The 19,349-nt window shown below is 47.4% G+C and overlaps 1 protein-coding gene across 1 annotated transcript; it reads right to left on the bottom strand.

Annotated features, from left to right (window-relative positions):
- Positions 1-1,001: 1,001 nt before the first annotated feature.
- LOC129864938 (red-sensitive opsin-like) lies at positions 1,002-9,706 on the bottom strand. The gene is made up of 6 exons (XM_055937275.1): positions 9,616-9,706; positions 8,823-9,119; positions 2,311-2,479; positions 2,033-2,198; positions 1,679-1,918; positions 1,002-1,367 (listed from the first exon to the last, which is right to left on the bottom strand). Exons 1-6 carry the CDS (start codon positions 9,704-9,706, stop codon positions 1,269-1,271), a joined length of 1,062 nt encoding a protein of 353 aa, XP_055793250.1. The 3' UTR covers positions 1,002-1,268.
- Positions 9,707-19,349: the final 9,643 nt, after the last annotated feature.

Genomic DNA, 19,349 nt, shown 5'->3' with positions numbered 1-19,349 from the left:
AAACAGGGACTAAACAGGGACTAAACAGGATAAACAGGGGATAAACAGGGACTAAACAGGATAAACAGGGGATAAACAGGGACTAAACAGGATAAACAGGGAATAAACTGGATAAACAGGGAATAAACAGGGACTAAACAGGATAAACAGGGGATAAACAGGGACTAAACAGGATAAACAGGGAATAAACAGGGACTAAACAGGGACTAAACAGGATAAACAGGGGATAAACAGGGACTAAACAGGATAAACAGGGAATAAACAGGGAATAAACAGGATAAACAGGGGATAAACAGGGGACAAACAGGGGATAAACAGGATAAACAGGATAAACAGGGGATAAACAGGATAAACAGGGGATAAACAGGGGATAAACAGGATAAACAGGGAATAAACGGGGGATAAACAGGATAAACAGGGAATAAACAGGGGATAAACAGGGAATAAACAGGATAAACAGGATAAACATAGAAAGTGAGACCAGAGGGTATTCTCATATCATGCATTTCATGCATTTATTTTTTTAACCATTTTTTATTTGCAAGTGGGCTACAAAAACATTGTTAAATACATTGTATACACAATTATCTATTTAATATTATTTTTTTTATTTTTTTATTTTTTATTTGCAAGTGGGCTACAAAGTGTTTAGCTCATAAGTTACCTATAAAGTAAAGGGTTTTGGAACCATCAATTATTCCCATAGTTTTGTGATGATCAGATTTCCATTGGCAGTTCATGTCAGTTCTCCTCAGCTGTGATTCTGTCTAGTTTAGCCTCTACAGAGTGAAGGGAATGCAGTCCAAAATGGGTGGGGGGGGGTCACTTCGACAGACATTGATAGGACCATACCTATTCCCACAATGTGCCACTGCAACAGCTACAGTACACATATCAATTGCCACACGACTCTCTGGTTATTTTGAAGACCATGGAATATAAAAACCCCTTGAGGTGATTCATAGCTATTTCAGTTATTTTGAAGACCATGGAATATAAAAACCCCTTGAGGTGATTCATAGCAATTTCAGTTATTTTGAAGACCATGGATTATAAAAACTCCTTGAGGTGATTCATAGCCATTTCAGTTTGGTGGGTAATGTTTTTAAACACATTACAACTGTATGACGTAAAGCTTAATTTTCTCCTGCAAAAATGGTGTTTCAGAAACAAAAGAGGATGAACTGTACATTTGAAAAAGTCCCGTGTGGAATATCTCAGAACGTTCGTGATTTGTTTCCAAGAGGTACAACGTTGTCTGGGGGGTTTTATGCCGGTGCCACGGTGGAAACCTCTGTTTTTGATGTAGACACCTCCGAGCCGTCGTCGACTTCCTTGCCAAAGAGCTGCATGATGCACGTACGGAACTGGTGAGAGAGAAGAAGAAGAAGAAGAAGAAGAAGAAGAAGAAGAAGAAGAAGAAGAAGAAGAAGACGAAGAAGAAGAAGACGAAGACGAAGAAGAAGAAGAAGACGAAGAAGAAGAAGACGAAGACGAAGAAGAAGAAGAAGACGAAGAAGAAGAAGGAGGAGAAGAAGAAGGAGAAGAAGAAGAAGAATGTAACATGAAGAGAGAAGCTTTTCAAAATAAAAGTCTACATTTAATTAAGACATGAGGCCTTTAATAACTATTTTAGTAGTAAATGGATCGAAGTATCGCAGCTATCAAACAAACACACCTGTTTATTCATGAAGACATAGATCACTGGATTCCAGATGGTGGCGCTTTTGGCAAAGTAGGCCGGCAGAGCGGCAGCCAGAGGGTGAAAAGCATACCCGGGGTTAGCCGCAGCAAAACAGGCAAAGGCCGTGTAAGGTCCCCAGCAGACACAGTAAGCAAAAATCATGACAACAACCATCCTGGACACTTCCTTCTCAGCCTTCTGTGTTGACTCAGAGTCTTTCTGCTGCGCTGCAACCTGTGGTCATCCAGACGGAGTATCACACGGTCAGATGTAACCCTCTAATATGCATTTTCAAACGGTACAACATAGCTGCTTGTTACAGTATAGTATATTTGAAATATCCCTTACAGCACGGATGGCCAGCCACACGAACAGGTAACAGAAGACAATCACTCCCAGGGGCAGGAAGCAACATGTAATCATCAGAACGATCATGTATGACAGGACTCCAGGATCCTCGTTGCCTCCGAACACATCAGGTCCACAGGAAGTCTTCAGTCCATGAGGCCAGTACCTGACGGAGGGAGAGAGACACAGAGACGGGTTTGAATAATGAAAACGTTTTTTGAACAATGTGACTTTTTTTTTTTCATTCCTCAGCGAAAGAAAAAGAGACGATGTCTCACCTGCTCCAGCCGAAGATAGGAGGGGTGCACCAGAAAGCAGACCAGACCCAGGAGAAGATAATACCCCCCATGGCCCATTTAGCATCAAACTTGACATTTCCAAAGGGCTTACACACCACCACCCATCTCTCCCAGGAGATAACAGCCAGAGACCACAGACCAGCAATACCTGCGTTAGATATACACATTAGATATACACAAAATATCCATTCTGATTACTGTCACTATGTAATGGTGTTTTATCAACAGCCAATTAGTCTTTATCAGCGCTGTGTAGCAATGTAGAATTACCTCGTGTGGTGTTCGGGTCTGTGGGACCCATTTTCAATGTTTACTAAAAGAAAAATGATACAACTTTCTTTTTTTTTTCAATCTGAGACTCATTGGCCTTGGCTCATTTCCTGTGAAGAACATATAAAAGAATACAATTTCATTGAGTGCACACTGCACTTCCCTACACATTTATATTACATATGTGGTGTTCGGGTCCACTGGACCCGAGGGTAATAAAAGTGTGGAAAAGTGTGTGTGTAGGTGAAAACAAGTAAAAATGAAACAAATAGGTTTGCTGTGTGCCTTCACTCTGTCTTCCTCCTCTCTGGGCCTGCTGATTCAACATAGCACCAATAACCTGTCTGTCTCCCTGCCTGTCTACCTGTCTTCCTCCTCTCTGGGCCTACTGATTCAACATAGCACCAATAACCTGTCTGTCTCCCTGCCTGTCTACCTGTCTTCCTCCTCTCTGGGCCTGCTGATTCAACATAGCACCAATAACCTGTCTGTCTCCCTGCCTGTCTACCTGTCTTCCTCCTCTCTGGGCCTGCTGATTCAACATAGCACCAATAACCTGTCTGTCTCCCTGCCTGTCTACCTGTCTTCCTCCTCCCTGGGCCTGCTGATTCAACATAGCACCAATAACCTGTCTGTCTCCCTGCCTGTCTACCTGTCTTCCTCCTCTCTGGGCCTGCTGTTTCAACATAGCACCAATAACCTGTCTGTCTCCCTGCCTGTCTACCTGTCTTCCTCCTCTCTGGGCCTGCTGTTTCAACATAGCACCAATAACCTGTCTGTCTCCCTGCCTGTCTACCTGTCTTCCTCCTCTCTGGGCCTGCTGATTCAACATAGCACCAATAACCTGTCTGTCTCCCTGCCTGTCTACCTGTCTCCTGCTTTTCTCACCTTTGTAGTGTGTGAAACTACACAATGTCTTGCGGGAACCTGCACAATGTTATTACAATACATTATTTCAATACATTATTTCAAGACATTATTTCAATACATTATTTCAAGACATTATTTCAATACATTATTTCAATACATTATTACAATACATTATTTCAAGACATTGTTAAACATGCTGTATTTTCACACACTCTACCCCACCCAGGTGCAAATTGTGGGAGGGACACAACAAATAAATATCTTTGCACGTGTGGCTCCTTACCACAATCGGTATCGGTATGCCAAAAATAATCTCTGCTCAGAGGGCCTTACAAATAATTTTTGCATAGAAAGAAGGTAGTGAGGAAGACATGTCAGAATATGAGGATAATGTCTCTGTCAATTTGGAGTCTGATGGTGAGTTGGAAGGAGAGGATGAGATTGACCCTCAGCCAGCCCCAGGACCAGCCGGTCAGCAGCCAGCCCCAGGACCAGCCGGTCAGCAGCCAGCCCCAGGACCAGCCGGTCAGCAGCCAGCCCCAGGACCAGCCGGTCAGCAGCCAGCCCCAGGACCAGCCGGTCAGCAGCCAGCCCCAGGACCAGCCGGTCAGCAGCCAGCCCCAGGACCAGCCGGTCAGCAGCCAGCCCCAGGACCAGCCGGTCAGCAGCCAGCCCCAGGACCAGCCGGTCAGCAGCCAGCCCCAGGACCAGCCGGTCAGCAGCCAGCCCCAGGACCAGCCGGTCAGCAGCCAGCCCCAGGACCAGCCCATCAGCAGCCAGCCCCAGGACCAGCCTGTCAGCAGCCAGCCCCAGGACCAGCCCGTCAGCAACCAGCCCCAGGACCAGCCGGTCAGCAGCCAGCCCCAGGACCAGCCCGTCAGCAGCCAGCCCCAGGACCAGCCTGTCAGCAACCAGCCACAGGACCAGCCCGTCAGCAGCCAGCTCATCAGCAGCCTGCAGGGGGAGAAATATGGATGTCATTTTTTTTTATTGAATGGTCTTCTTCCCCAAGGAATGAGCCACCCACATGGCTGCCAATGTAATAAGGATGCAACCAGGGCCGACACGGTTGGCGGTTACTCATGCGTAGGACATAAAGTCTTCTTATGAAGTGTTCATCCCAGACACCATCCAGAAAATCATTCTGGACTGCACTCATTTGGAGGGAAGGCGTGTTTTTGGGGAGAGATTGAAGGAGATGGACCAAACTCATTTACATGCATCCTTTGGGGTTCTTATCCTTGCTGGTGTTTTCAGATCCAATGGGAATCCACAGAATCCCCGTGGGATGCAGAAACTAGCAGAGAACTTTTCCGTGCAACAATGTCTCTGGAAAACTTCCTCATTATTTCCAGGATTTTCCCCTTCGATAACCGAGACACCAGACCAGCTCGGCGGCAGAGAGACAAGATAGCTGCAATCAGGTCAGTGTGGGACAAGTGTGTGGACTGCCTTCCCCTGTTTTACAACCCTGGGCCCAGCGTTACTGTTGATGAGCAGCTTATGACATTTAGGGGCCGCTGTCCCATCAGGCAGTACATACCGTCTAAACCATCACAATCTGGAACCAAGATCTGGGCTGCCTGTGATGCTGCTTCCTCCTATGCGTGGAACTTGCAAGTGTATACGTGGAAGCCAGATGGAGGAGCCCCCTGAGAAGAACCAACGGATGCGTTTGTCCTGGACGTGTCATAGGGATTCCGTGGCCAGAACATCACATGCAATCATTTTTTTTACTTCACACAAGTTGGAACAGGAACTCCTCAAGAGGAAGCTGACGATGGTTGGAACAGTATGAAAAAGCAAGCTAGAGCTCCTACCTCAGCTGTTGGATACACGGAACAAGCCTATCAATTCCTCTACGTTTGTGTTCACGGCCGACACGTCCCTAGTGTCCCACATACCAAAGAAAGGCAAAAATATGGTACTCATGAGTAGGCTGCATAGGGATGGGAGAATCTGTGGCCAGGAACATCAAAAACTAGAAATCATAATGGATTAGAATGCCACTACTGGAGGGGTGGACAATTTAGACAAGCTTGTGACTGGATACAGCTGCAAACGAAGAACCCTACGCTGGCCACTTGTGATATTCTTCAACATCTTGGACATCTCGGCGTACAACACGTTAGTCATCTGGACGGCGCTGAACCCAGATTGGAACAGAGGGAGGATCCAGAGGAGACGGCTCTTTCTCGAGGAGCTGGGCAAGGCATTGGTAAGACCTCAAATCCAGAGGAGGCAACATATCCCAAGCACCCCAGTTTCTGCAGCCACTGTGTGGAGGATTCAGGAGGAGGATGCTGGTGCCCCGTCCGCCCGTCCGCCCGACCCACAGAACCAGCAACTCTGATACCGGAAGTAAGTGTGAGTGATGTTGTTGCATGTGTGTGTCTGACTCTCCTACCTGGCCTGCTGTAACTATATGTGAGTGAGTCTGACTCTCCTACCTGGTCTGCTGTAACTATATGTGAGTGAGTCTGACTCTCCTACCTGGCCTGCTGTAACTATATGTGAGTGAGTCTGACTCTCCTACCTGGCCTGCTGTAACTATATGTGAGTGAGTCTGACTCTCCTACCTGGCCTGCTGTAACTATATGTGAGTGAGTCTGACTCTCCTACCTGGCCTGCTGTAACTATATGTGAGTGAGTCTGACTCTCCTACCTGGCCTGCTGAACTAAGTAACTATATGTGAGTGAGTCTGACTCTCCTACCTGGCCTGCTGTAACTATATGTGAGTGAGTCTGACTCTCCTACCTGGCCTGCTGTAACTATATGTGAGTGAGTCTGACTCTCCTACCTGGTCTGCTGTAACTATATGTGAGTGAGTCTGACTCTCCTACCTGGTCTGCTGTAACTATATGTGAGTGAGTCTGACTCTCCTACCCGGTCTGCTGTAACTATATGTGAGTGAGTCTGACTCTCCTACCTGGTCTGCTGTAACTATATGTGAGTGAGTCTGACTCTCCTACCTGGTCTGCTGTAACTATATGTCAGTGAGTCTGACTCTCCTACCTGGTCTGCTGTAACTATATGTGAGTGAGTCTGACTCTCCTACCTGGCCTGCTGTAACTATGTGTGAGTGAGTCTGACTCTCCTACCTGGTCTGCTGTAACTATATGTAACTATATGTGAGTGAGTCTGACTCTCCTACCTGGCCTGCTGTAACTATATGTGAGTGAGTCTGACTCTCCTACCTGGCCTGCTGTAACTATATGTGAGTGAGTCTGACTCTCCTACCTGGTCTGCTGTAACTATGTGTGAGTGAGTCTGACTCTCCTACCTGGTCTGCTGTAACTATGTGTGAGTGAGTCTGACTCTCCTACCTGGCCTGCTGTAACTATATGTGAGTGAGTCTGACTCTCCTACCTGGCCTGCTGTAACTATATGTGAGTGAGTCTGACTCTCCTACCTGGTCTGCTGTAACTATATGTGAGTGAGTCTGACTCTCCTACCTGGTCTGCTGTAACTATATGTGAGTGAGTCTGACTCTCCTACCTGGTCTGCTGTAACTATATGTGAGTGAGTCTGACTCTCCTACCTGGTCTGCTGTAACTATATGTGAGTGAGTCTGACTCTCCTACCTGGTCTGCTGTAACTATATGTGAGTGAGTCTGACTCTCCTACCTGGCCTGCTGTAACTATATGTGAGTGAGTCTGACTCTCCTACCTGGTCTGCTGTAACTATATGTGAGTGAGTCTGACTCTCCTACCTGGTCTGCTGTAACTATATGTGAGTGAGTCTGACTCTCCTACCTGGTCTGCTGTAACTATGTGTGAGTGAGTCTGACTCTCCTACCTGGTCTGCTGTAACTATGTGTGAGTGAGTCTGACTCTCCTACCTGGCCTGCTGTAACTATATGTGAGTGAGTCTGACTCTCCTACCTGGTCTGCTGTAACTATATGTGAGTGAGTCTGACTCTCCTACCTGGTCTGCTGTAACTATATGTGAGTGAGTCTGACTCTCCTACCTGGTCTGCTGTAACTATATGTGTGTGAGTCTGACTCTCCTACCTGGTCTGCTGTAACTATATGTGAGTGAGTCTGACTCTCCTACCTGGCCTGCTGTAACTATATGTGAGTGAGTCAGATGTCAGTAAAAATCCTGAACTAAGTGTTTCCATCCTTCTAGATTGTAGCCGGTAGCAACAAGAAGAAGCACTGCGATGTGTGTGGACCCAAGAAGGACAGGAAGACACAGTACACATGCAAGAAGTGCAAGAAATACATTTGCAACACACACACACAGTAAAACTCTGTCCCTCATGTGGTGTGTAGACCAGCCTTCATTTGTTCTTCAATGGGGCTCATTTATCATTTCCATAAAATACTGAATGTAAAATGTGTCCTTCCAATTTGTTCAGTTCAAAGCAATAAACATCAATCGTGATGAAAACCTTGTTTCATTTATATTTGTTCAAGATAAACATGATTTATTCCACCCATTTCTTGATTAGAATAGATTTTTGTTGGCAAAAATCACATTTCAGTAAAAAAAACAAATAGCTCTTTAATTGATAAATGTGATGTAGCAGAAGTTAACGGCAAATATTAACCATGTATGCTGTCGATAGTGCTTGTAATTGATATAAGTCAACATCGAAGTATTAAGTATTTTTTATGTAAATTGTTATGGCTGTATTGTTTTAAAAACCCATTAATGTTGTGGGTCCATCAGACTTGCGAACATTGGGTGAAGAACTTTTTTTTTTTTTTTAAGGGTATTTTTATTTATTTTACCCTTATTTTACCAGGTCAATTGACTGAGAACATTCTCATTTACAGCAACGACCTGGGGAATAGTTACAGGGGAGAGGAGGGGGGGATGAATGAGCCAATTGGAAGCTGGGGATTATTAGGTGGTATGAAGGACAGATTGGGACAGCAGGGTTAACACCACTACTCTTACATTGAGTGCCATGGGATCATTAGTGACCACAGAGAGTCAGGACACCCGTTTAACATCCCATCCGAGAGACAGGCACCTTTCACAGGGCAATGTCACCAATCACTGCCCTGGGACATTGGGCTATTTTTTCTAGACCAAAGGAAAGGGTGTTTCCAACTGGCCCTCCAACACCACTTCCAGCAGCATCTGGTCTCCCATCCAGGGACCAACCAGGACCAACCAGGACCAACCAGGACCAACCAGGACCATCCAGGGACCAACCAGGACCAACCAGGACCAACCAGGACCAACCAGGGACAATCAAGACCAACCAGGACCAACGCTGCTTAGCTCCAGAAGCAAGCCAGCAGTGGGATGTAGGGTGGTATACTGCTGGCTTGAACACCACACAAGGGTTAAATATCAAACAAAATGTAGTCCGTATAAAAAAATGCATCTTACCACACGTGGCGACGGTGAATCCCTCAAAGACACACATCGGGTGTCCGAGGATAAAGTAGCCAAACATCTGGTTGCAAACGCTGATGGTGCTAGCCAACAGAGTCTCCGCAATGTCGGCAAACGCCAGGTTGACCAGGATCCAGTTGAGAGGATGTTGGAGCTTCTTGAATTTGGCAGTGGCCACCAGCACCAGGCCGTTGGTGAAGGTCGAGGCCACGACCACAAAGAGCATCCAAAGTGTTGAGATATTGTACACCCATCTCGGAGCGATGTGGTAGTTGGGGCCCTCAAAAGGATCTGCAGAAGATAAAGAGAAACCAAAAACAAAGACATGTACATATATTTGAATATAAATTGAATATAAATGACCTGACTTATTGATGTAGTCAAATGAGAACAGTAAGTAATATGTTGAAGAGAATGTGTGCATCAAAAGTTATGAACAAGGAAAACATTGTCATGATACTCCTGATAAAAATACTTAAATGTTCTGTTTGTATTATTGTGTATACTGCTACTGCCAGTTGTGAATGGTATGTCTGCTGTTGGTGACATATCTTATGAAGGAAAAGACCTTTAGCAACATCACTTATATCACTTATAATGGTAACATCACTTACCATTATACTCTGTAAATCTACAACAACTACAATACTTTAGGAGAATCCACAGAATTAGGCTCTTTCACTCCCTCTACCGGATGATATCAATCCCAGGCACTACCCTGACAGGATGTTCTGTACCTTTGGTATGATATCACGCCCAGGAACTACCCTGACAGGATGTTCTGTACCTTTGGTATGATTGCTGTTGGTGTAGGCGAAGCCTGATTCTCTGGTTGTATCTTCTTGTCGCCTTGCAGCAAACACTCCTAGCTCTGCCATCCTGGACTGGTTAATAGGAGTTAGTGAAGTCGACTGCTGAAGTCTGTGCTTCTCCACTGTCCTCGTTTATATAGCATCCTTTGGGTGTTTTTAGAGGATTACGGCCTTGTAGGAATTAGGACAGGGGGTGCGATGGTTTGGACTGGACTGTCTTTTCTTAATTACCGTTAATTACCACAAACGACTAATTAAGGAGGATTTCAGAGGCCCATAATCTTGTTTGAAAGGGCATTGGTGGCAGAGGAGGTTAAAAGTAATATAAAATGGAATGCTGCTGCTGTAACTGTGGCCCAGACGTGTCAGTTGAATGGCATTGGGACAAGGTAAGTGAGTGTTAAATATCTAACCTTCAAAAAACACAATCACCATCACGCAATCACTCTTCAGGTTGACAATACACAATCAAATCAAATCAAACACCTCATATCCATCAAATTACAACATTATGAATAACTAGATGGTCATTTTCCATCAAGAAAAATTTGTGGGACTTGCTTTAACACTTTACAGGTAATATTTTTTTTTTTGGGGGGGGGGGTAGTGATTGGTAGTACTTATTGCTGTTCTGGTTCCAGATTTGAATATCAGAGAAGTAGACCGAGGTCACATACTCTTTAAGTTTTTGTCTTCGATGCATCGTTGGGAAAAGTGGTCAAGGTAGCTGATTAGTCTCAAAAGTCCCACTGTTGACTCATTGTCTCATGCTTAGAATGCATGAATGTTACATAGTAACAGAATAGAATGCACTTAGAATGCATGAATGTTACATAGTAACAGAATAGAATGCGCTTAGAATGCGCTCCTCCTATTGTTATCATTTGAAAGTTCTGAGAAGTTCTGAGAAGTTCCATGGCAGTTATTTCAGCGGTGAGCGGGAAGTTAGCTAAATGAGTTGATGTGGCTACTAAAACAGCCGTATCGTTTAGATCTGTACCAGCTGTTTTCTGTTTCCCGTTCCAGATTTGAATAGCCCGAGACGCAGACCAAGATGTCTCACCGTCTGCGTTGTCGTCTAACTTGTTGGTCATGTGGTCGAAGCAGCTGATTTGTGTCAGAAGTCGTGATGTCACAATAGGGAGCTTTTAGAATGTTAAGGAGATCCCATTAAAGTGGATGGAGACCTGAACGTATAGAAGACATCAACAAGTTACATGTAAGAAACTCCATCCAGACCAGTCGACACGGTTTAAAGTTGAAAAGGCGTTTCTAGATTAAACATTGTAAGAGGAGTAGTGTGCAGAATAATAATAAAAAGTATGACCAAGATCTAATTAAGTCCCATCAAATCACTAATGACAATATTAAGCCTGTACTATGTAACATGTAGAATGGTATCCTAAGACAATGTTAGTCCTGTATTATGTAGCATGTAGAATGGTATCCTTAGACAATGCCAGGCCTGTACTATGTAACATGTAGAATGGTATCCGTAGACAATGCCAGGCCGGTACTATGTAACATGTAGAATGGTATCCTAAAACAATGTCAGGCCTGTACTATGTAACATGTAGAATGGTATCCTTAGACAATGCCAGGCCTGTACTATGTGACATGTAGAATGGTATCCGTAGACAATGCCAGGCCTGTACTATGTAACATGTAGAATGGTATCCTTAGACAATGCCAGGCCTGTACTATGTAACATGTAGAATGGTATCCGTAGACAATGCCAGGCCTGTACTATGTAACATGTAGAATGGTATCCTTAGACAATGCCAGGCCTGTACTATGTAACATGTAGAATGGTATCCGTAGACAATGCCAGGCCTGTACTATGTAACATGTAGAATGGTATCCTTAGACAATGCCAGGCCGGTACTATGTAACATGTAGAATGGTATCCGTAGACAATGCCAGGCCTGTACTATGTAACATGTAGAATGGTATCCTAAGACAATGTTAGTCCTGTATTATGTAACATGTAGAATGGTATCCTTAGACAATGCCAGGCCGGTACTATGTAACATGTAGAATGGTATCCGTAGACAATGCCAGGCCTGTACTATGTAACATGTAGAATGGTATCCTTAGACAATGCCAGGCCGGTACTATGTGACAATTCCAAGTGGTAAAGAAGCTTATTTGGACAAGTGGGGTTCCGCTGGACTTAACGTTGGAACATCTAATTGGCGTTGACAGAAGAGCAGTCAGAAACCGGTTAATCTCTCCTAAATGAAGGTTCATTTTGGGGAAGCAGAGTTCATCCCAAAACGTGAAGGGAGTCAGGTTTGAACCCTGCGCTAATAGAGCTGCTGAATGAGACTCTCAGCCCTCAGAAGACCTGCAGGAATAGGAGAGTTTGGCGCCAGCAGTCATGATGACGCAGGGCAACAGTCTGAAAAGGTTGTACGTCTCCCTGACGTTTTATTAATTTGCTTCTGTTTTCACCATTCTTGACTGGTGACAGATGCTCCTCCTCCTTTTGTGCAAAATATTTCCAGCTATACCACAACTGAAACATTCAATTGAATGTTATAATTTCTGACATGGTACACTCTTAGAAAAATAGTAGAAGGTAGAGCCCAAGTAGTGGTGCTGGTATAGGGCTGTGATAGAGCCAACCCCACCATGGGGCTGGTATAGGGCTGTGATAGAGCCAACCCCACCATGGTGCTGGTATAGGGCTGTGATAGAGCCAACCCCACCATGGGGCTGGTATAGGGCTGTGATAGAGCCAACACCACCATGGGGGTGGTAGAGGACTGTGATAGAGCCAACCCCACCATGGGGCTGGTATAGGGCTGTGATAGAGCCAACCCCACCATGGGGCTGGTAGAGGACTGTGATAGAGCCAACCCCACCATTGGGCTGGTAGAGGACTGTGATAGAGCCAACCCCACCATGGGGCTGGTATAGGGCTGTGATAGAGCCAACCCCACCATGGTGCTGGTATAGGGCTGTGATAGAGCCAACCCCACCATGGGGCTGGTATAGGGCTGTGATAGAGCCAACCCCACCATGGGGGTGGTAGAGGACTGTGATAGAGCCAACCCCACCATGGGGCTGGTATAGGGCTGTGATAGAGCCAACCCCACCATGGGGCTGGTAGAGGACTGTGATAGAGCCAACCCCACCATTGGGCTGGTAGAGGACTGTGATAGAGCCAACCCCACCATGGGGCTGGTATAGGGCTGTGATAGAGCCAACCCCACCATGGGGCTGGTAGAGGACTATGATAGAGCCAACCCCACCATGGTGCTGGTAGAGGACTGTGATGGGGCTGGTAGAGGGCTGTGATAAAGCCAACCCCACCATGGTGCTGTTAGAGGACTGTGATAGAGTCAACCCCAACGTGGGGCTGGTAGAGGACTATGATAGAGCCAACCCCACCATGGGGCTGGTAGAGGGCTGTGATAGAGCCAACCCCACCATGGGGCTGGTATAGGACTGTGATGGGGTTGGTAGAGGGCTGTGATAGAGCCAACCCCATCATGGTGCTGGTAGAGGACTGTGATAGAGCCAACCCCACCATGGGGCTGGTAGAGGGCTGTGATAGAGCCAACCCCACCATGGGGCTGGTATAGGACTGTGATAGAGCCAACCCCACCATGGGGCTGATCGAGGGCTGTGATAGAGCCAACCCCACCATGGTGCTGGTAGAGGGCTGTGATAGAGCCAACCCCACCATGGGGCTGGTATAGGACTGTGATGGGGTTGGTAGAGGGCTGTGATAGAGCCAACCCCATCATGGTGCTGGTAGAGGACTGTGATAGAGCCAACCCCACCATGGGGCTGGTATAGGTCTGTGATAGAGCCAACCCCACCATGGGGCTGGTATAGGTCTGTGATAGAGCCAACCCCACCATGGGGCTGGTAGAGGACTGTGATAGAGCCAACCCCACCATGGGGCTGGTATAGGGATGTGATGGAGCCAACCCCACCATGGTGCTGGTATAGGTCTGTGATAGAGCCAACCCCACCATGGGGCTGGTATAGGACTGTGATAGAGCCAACCCCACCATGGGGCTGATCGAGGGCTGTGATAGAGCCAACCCCACCATGGTGCTGGAAAAGGTCTGTGATAGAGCCAACCCGACCATGGGGCTGGTAGAGGGATGTGATGGAGCCAACCCCACCATGGGGCTGGAATAGGTCTGTGATAGAGCCAACCCCACCATGGGGCTGGTATAGGTCTGTGATAGAGCCAACCCCACCATGGGGCTGGTAGAGGGATGTGATGGAGCCAACCCCACCATGGTGCTAGTAGAGGGCTGTGATGGAGCCAACCCCACCATGGTGCTGGTACAGGGCTGTGACTGGGCTGGTATAAGGCTGTGATGGGGCTGGTATAAGGCTGTGATGGGGCTGGTATAAGGCTGTAATGGGGCTGGTATAAGGCTGTGATGGGGCTGGTATAGGGCTAAGACTGGGCTGGTATAGGGCTGTTATGGGGCTGGTATAAGGCTGTGATGGGGCTGGTATAAGGCTGTGATGGGGCTGGTATAGGGCTAAGACTGGGCTGGTATAGGGCTGTGATGGAGGTGGTATAAGGCTGGTATAAGGCTGTGATGGGGCTGGTATAAGGCTGGTATAGGGATGTGATGGGGCTGGTATAAGGCTGTGATGGGGCTGGTATAAGGCTGGTATAGGGATGTGATGGGGCTGGTATAAGGCTGTGATGGGGCTGGTATAGGGCTGTGATGGGGCTGGTATAGGGCTGTGATGGGGCTGGTATAGGGCTGTGATGGGGCTGGTATAAGGCTGTGATGGGGCTGGTATAAGGCTGTGATGGGGCTGGTATAAGGCTGTGATGGGGCTGGTATAAGGCTGGTATAGGGCTGTGATGGGGCTGGTATAAGGCTGTGATGGGGCTGGTATAAGGCTGTGATGGGGCTGGTATAAGGCTGTGATGGGGCTGGTATAGGGCTCTGACTGGGCTGGTGTAGGGTTGTGATGGGGCTGGTATAAGGCTGGTATAGGGATGTGATGGGGCTGGTATAAGGCTGTGATGGGGCTGGTATAAGGCTGTGATGGGGCTGGTATAAGGCTGTGATGGGGCTGGTATAGGGCTGTGATGGGGCTGGTATAAGGCTATGATGGGGCTGGTATAAGGCTGTGATGGGGCTGGTATAAGGCTGTGATGGGGCTGGTATAAGGCTGTGATGGGGCTGGTATAAGGCTGTGATGGGGCTGGTATAAGGATGTGATGGGGCTGGTATAAGGCTGTGATGGGGCTGGTATAAGGCTGTGATGGGGCTGGTATAGGGCTGTGATGGGGCTGGTATAAGGATGTGATTGGGCTGGTATAAGGCTTTGATGGGGCTGGTATAAGGCTGTGATGGGGCTGGTATAGGGCTGTGATGGGGCTGGTATAAGGCTGTGATGGGGCTGGTATAAGGCTGTGATGGGGCTGGTATAAGGCTATGATGGGGCTGGTATAGGGCTGTAATGGGGCTGGTATAAGGCTGTGATGGGGCTGTTATAAGGCTGTGATGGGGCTGGTATAAGGCTATGATGGGGCTGGTATAAGGCTATGATGGGGCTGGTATAGGGCTGTAATGGGGCTGGTATAAGGCTGTGATGGGGCTGTTATAAGGCTGTGATGGGGCTGTTATAAGGCTGTGATGGGGCTGGTATAAGGCTATGATGGGGCTGGTATAGGGCTGTAATGGGGCTGGTATAAGGCTGTGATGGGGCTGTTATAAGGCTGTGATGGGGCTGTTATAAGGCTGTGATGGGGCTGGTATAAGGCTATGATGGGGCTGGTATAGGGCTGTAATGGGGCTGGTATAAGGCTGTGATGGGGCTGGTATAGGGCTGTGATGGGGCTGGTATAGGGCTGTGATGGGGCTGGTATAAGGCTGTGATGGGGCTGGTATAAGGCTGTGATGGGGCTGGTATAAGGCTGTGATGGGGCTGGTATAAGGCTGTGATGGGGCTGGTATAAGGCTGTTATGGGGCTGGTATAAGGCTGTGATGGGGCTGGTATAAGGCTGTGATGGGGCTGTTATAAGGCTGTGATGGGGCTGGTATAAGGCTGTGATGGGGCTGGTATAAGGCTGTGATTGGGCTGGTATAAGGCTGTGATGGGGCTGGTATAAGGCTGTGATGGGGCTGGTATAGGCTGTGATGGGGCTGGTATAAGGCTGTGATGGAGGTGGTATAGGGCTGGTATAAGGCTGTGATGGGGCTGGTATAAGGCTGTGATGGGGCTGGTATAAGGCTGTGATGGGGATGGTATAGGGCTGTGATGGGGCTGGTATAGGGCTGTGATGGGGCTGGTATAGGGCTGTGATGGGGCTGGTATAAGGCTGTGATGGGGCTGGTATAAGGCTGTGATGGGGCTGGTATAGGGCTGTGATGGGGCTGGTATAGGGCTGTGATGGGGCTGGTATAAGGCTGTGATGGGGCTGGTATGGGGCTGTGATGGGGCTGGTATAGGCTGTGATGGGGCTGGTATAAGGCTGTGATGGGGCTGGTATAAGGCTATGATGTGGCTGGTTGTCACAAGTAGTCAGAGTGTGTTTGATGGCTCATAACTCCATGTTGGATTGAGATATGAGGATAAAAAGGGGTCCCGTTTCAACACCAAGACCTTGGTCTTTGTCCTGATGTTGAACAGATATAATAGATGTATTGGCGCTGTGAAACACAGGATAGTAAACAGTGACAAGCAGCCCCGGGCTCCCCTACCGTCTCCTCATTCAGATCCTCCGTAAGATGCTGCAGCCGCTAGGTAGGAACTCTTCATGGTTCGTAATAGAACTGGGATTTGACCTCGACTTTCTTCAAGACACCAGCAACGTTAATAAAACTCCTGTGGAAAGGGGGATGTTGGTTTTAAGGATGTTGTTTATGAAAGGATAACACAGACAGACAGACAGACAGACAGACAGACAGACAGACAGAGAGACAGACAGACAGACAGACAGACAGACAGACAGACAGACAGACAGACAGACAGACAGACAGACAGACAGACAGACAGACAGAGAGAGAGAGAGAGAGAGAGAGAGAGAGAGAGAGAGAGAGAGAGAGAGAGAGAGAGAGAGAGAGAGAGAGAGAGAGAGAGAGAGAGAGAGAGAGAGAGAGAGGGAGAGAGACCTGCACCCTAATGGGGTGAACTTTGACATTAGATATTGCACATTGACAGTGACATTGACACCTGGACCCCTTTACCTTCTGCTGTGTGTAATAAAACATAAAACGTCAGACTTGCATCATCACTGAACCGTTGGACTGTGCAACGCAGAGATAATGTCCGCAGGAAGATATCTGAGGACAGCTTGCGTCATTAGACTAAACACTGTGATGTTGGCAAGGTGTGAATGAGGTAATTAGGTGATTGTTAAAAGGAAGGATTAGGAAGTTAAGGAGTCAGTCCAGGGTAAATAGCTGAGATACAGAAATCCAGTTGACTACTAGGAAGACCTGGCAACACCCAACAAAGGTGCCAGATCACCATGATACCAGGAGGACACGGCATTAGATAAAGGAAGCATTAGAACCAAAACAAAACTTTATTTGTCACGTGCGCCGAACACAACAAGTGTAGACTTTACCGTGAAATGCTTACTTACAATCCCTTAACCAACAGTGCAGTTCAAGAAGAAGAAAATATTTACCAAGTAGAATAAAATAAAAGGGTATAATAAAAAGTAACACAATAAGAATAACAATAACGAGGCTATATACAGGGGGCACAGGTACCAAGTCAGTGTGCAGGGGTACAGGCTAGTTGAGGTAATCTGTAGATGTAGGTGGGGGCGAAGTGACTATGCATAGGTAACAAACAAACAGCAAGTAGCAGCAGTGTACAAGGGGAGGGGGAGCTACTTGACATCAATGATGTCAAAAATGTCGGGTGACGATTTTTATGAATTGTTCAGCAGTCTAATGGCTTGGGGGTAGAAGCTGTTGAGGAGCCTTTTGGTCCTAGACTTGGCGTTCTGGTACCGCTTGCCGTGCGGTAGCAGAGAAAACACTCTATAACTTGGGTGACTAGAGTCTCTGACAATTTTATGGGCTTTCCTCTGACACTGCCTTTTATAGAGGTCCTGGATGGCAGGAAGGTTGGCCCCAGTGATGTACTGGGCTGTTCTCACTACCCTCTGTAGTGCCTTACGGTCAGATACCGAGCAGTTGCCATACCAGAAGGTGATGCAACCGGTCATGATGCTTTCAATGGTGCAGCTGAAGAACTTTTTGAGAATCTGGGAGCCCATACCAAATATTTTCAGTCTCCTGAGGGGGAAAAGGTTTTGTCGAGCCCTCTTCACGACTGTCTTGGTATGTTTGGATCATGATAGTTTGTTGGGGATGTGGACACCAAAGAACTTGAAACTCTCGACCTGCTCCACTCCAGCCCCGTCGATGTTAATGGAGACCCGTTCTGCCCACCTTTTCCTGTAGTCCACGATCAGCTCCTTTGTCTTGCTCACATTGAAGGAGAGGTTGTTGTCCTGGCACCACACAGCCAGTTCTCTGACCTCCTCCCTATAGGCCGTCTCATCGTTGTCGGTGATCAGGCCTACCACTGTTGTGTCGTCAGCAAACTTAATGATGGTGTTGGAGTCGTGTTTGGCCATGCAGTCATGGGTGAACAGGTAATAAAGGAGGGGACTAAGTACACATCCCTGAGGGGCCCCAGTGTTAAAGATCAGCGTGGCAGACGTATTGTTGCCTACTCTTACCACCTGGGGGCGGCCCGTCAGGAAGTCCAGGATCCAGTTTCAGAGGGAGGTTTTTAGTCCCAGAGTCCTTAACTTAGTGATGAGCTTCGTGGGGACTATTGTGTTGAATGCTGAGCTGTAGTCAATTAACAGCATTCTCACGTAGGTGCTCCTTTAGGCCAGGTGAGAAAGGGCAGTGTGGAATGCGATTGAGATTGCGTCATCTGTGAATCTGTTGGGGCGGTATGTGAATTGGAGTGGGTCCAGGGTGTCCGGGAGGATGCTGTTGATGTGAGCCATGACCAGCCATAATCAAATCCCTGCACGTTGAACCTCACTCCTCTTTGTCTTGTGAAATATGCTTACTGTAAATGATAGGGTATTTTCCTCTGCAGATCCTAAATATGACTGACGCTTTGGTTACATAGAGTTTCAAAGTGACCTGGTCGAGGACATTTTGAGGTGAAAGTTTAAAATGGATTCATTGTGTTAATGTTATTCATTGATTGAAATAGCTCCAGTGTTTAGGATGGAGAAGAGGAGAGGACTCTCAGCAGTAGCTCCAGTGTTTAGGATGGAGGGGAGGAGAGGACTCTCAGCAGTAGCTCCAGTGTTTAGGATGGAGAAGAGGAGAGGACTCTCAGTAGTAGCTCCAGTGTTTAGGATGGAGAAGAGGAGAGGACTCTCAGCAGTAGTGTTTAGGATGGAGAAGAGGAGAGGACTCTCAGCAGTAGCTCCAGTGTTTAGGATGGAGAAGAGGAGAGGACTCTCAGTAGTAGCTCCAGTGTTTAGGATGGAGAAGAGGAGAGGACTCTCAACAGTAGCTCCAGTGTTTAGGATGGAGAAGATGAGAGGACTCTCAGTAGTAGCCCCAGTGTTTAGGATGGAGGGGAGGAGAGGACTCTCAGCAGTAGCTCCAGTGTTTAGGATGGAGGGGAGGAGAGGACTCTCAGCAGTAGCTCCAGTGTTTAGGATGGAGAAGAGGAGAGGACTCCCAACAGTAGCTCCAGTGTTTAGGATGGAGAAGAGGA

Source organism: Salvelinus fontinalis, chromosome 11 (assembly GCF_029448725.1).
Source record: "Salvelinus fontinalis isolate EN_2023a chromosome 11, ASM2944872v1, whole genome shotgun sequence".
NCBI lineage: Eukaryota > Metazoa > Chordata > Actinopteri > Salmoniformes > Salmonidae > Salvelinus > Salvelinus fontinalis.
This window is presented reverse-complemented; position numbering and strand designations above follow the sequence as displayed.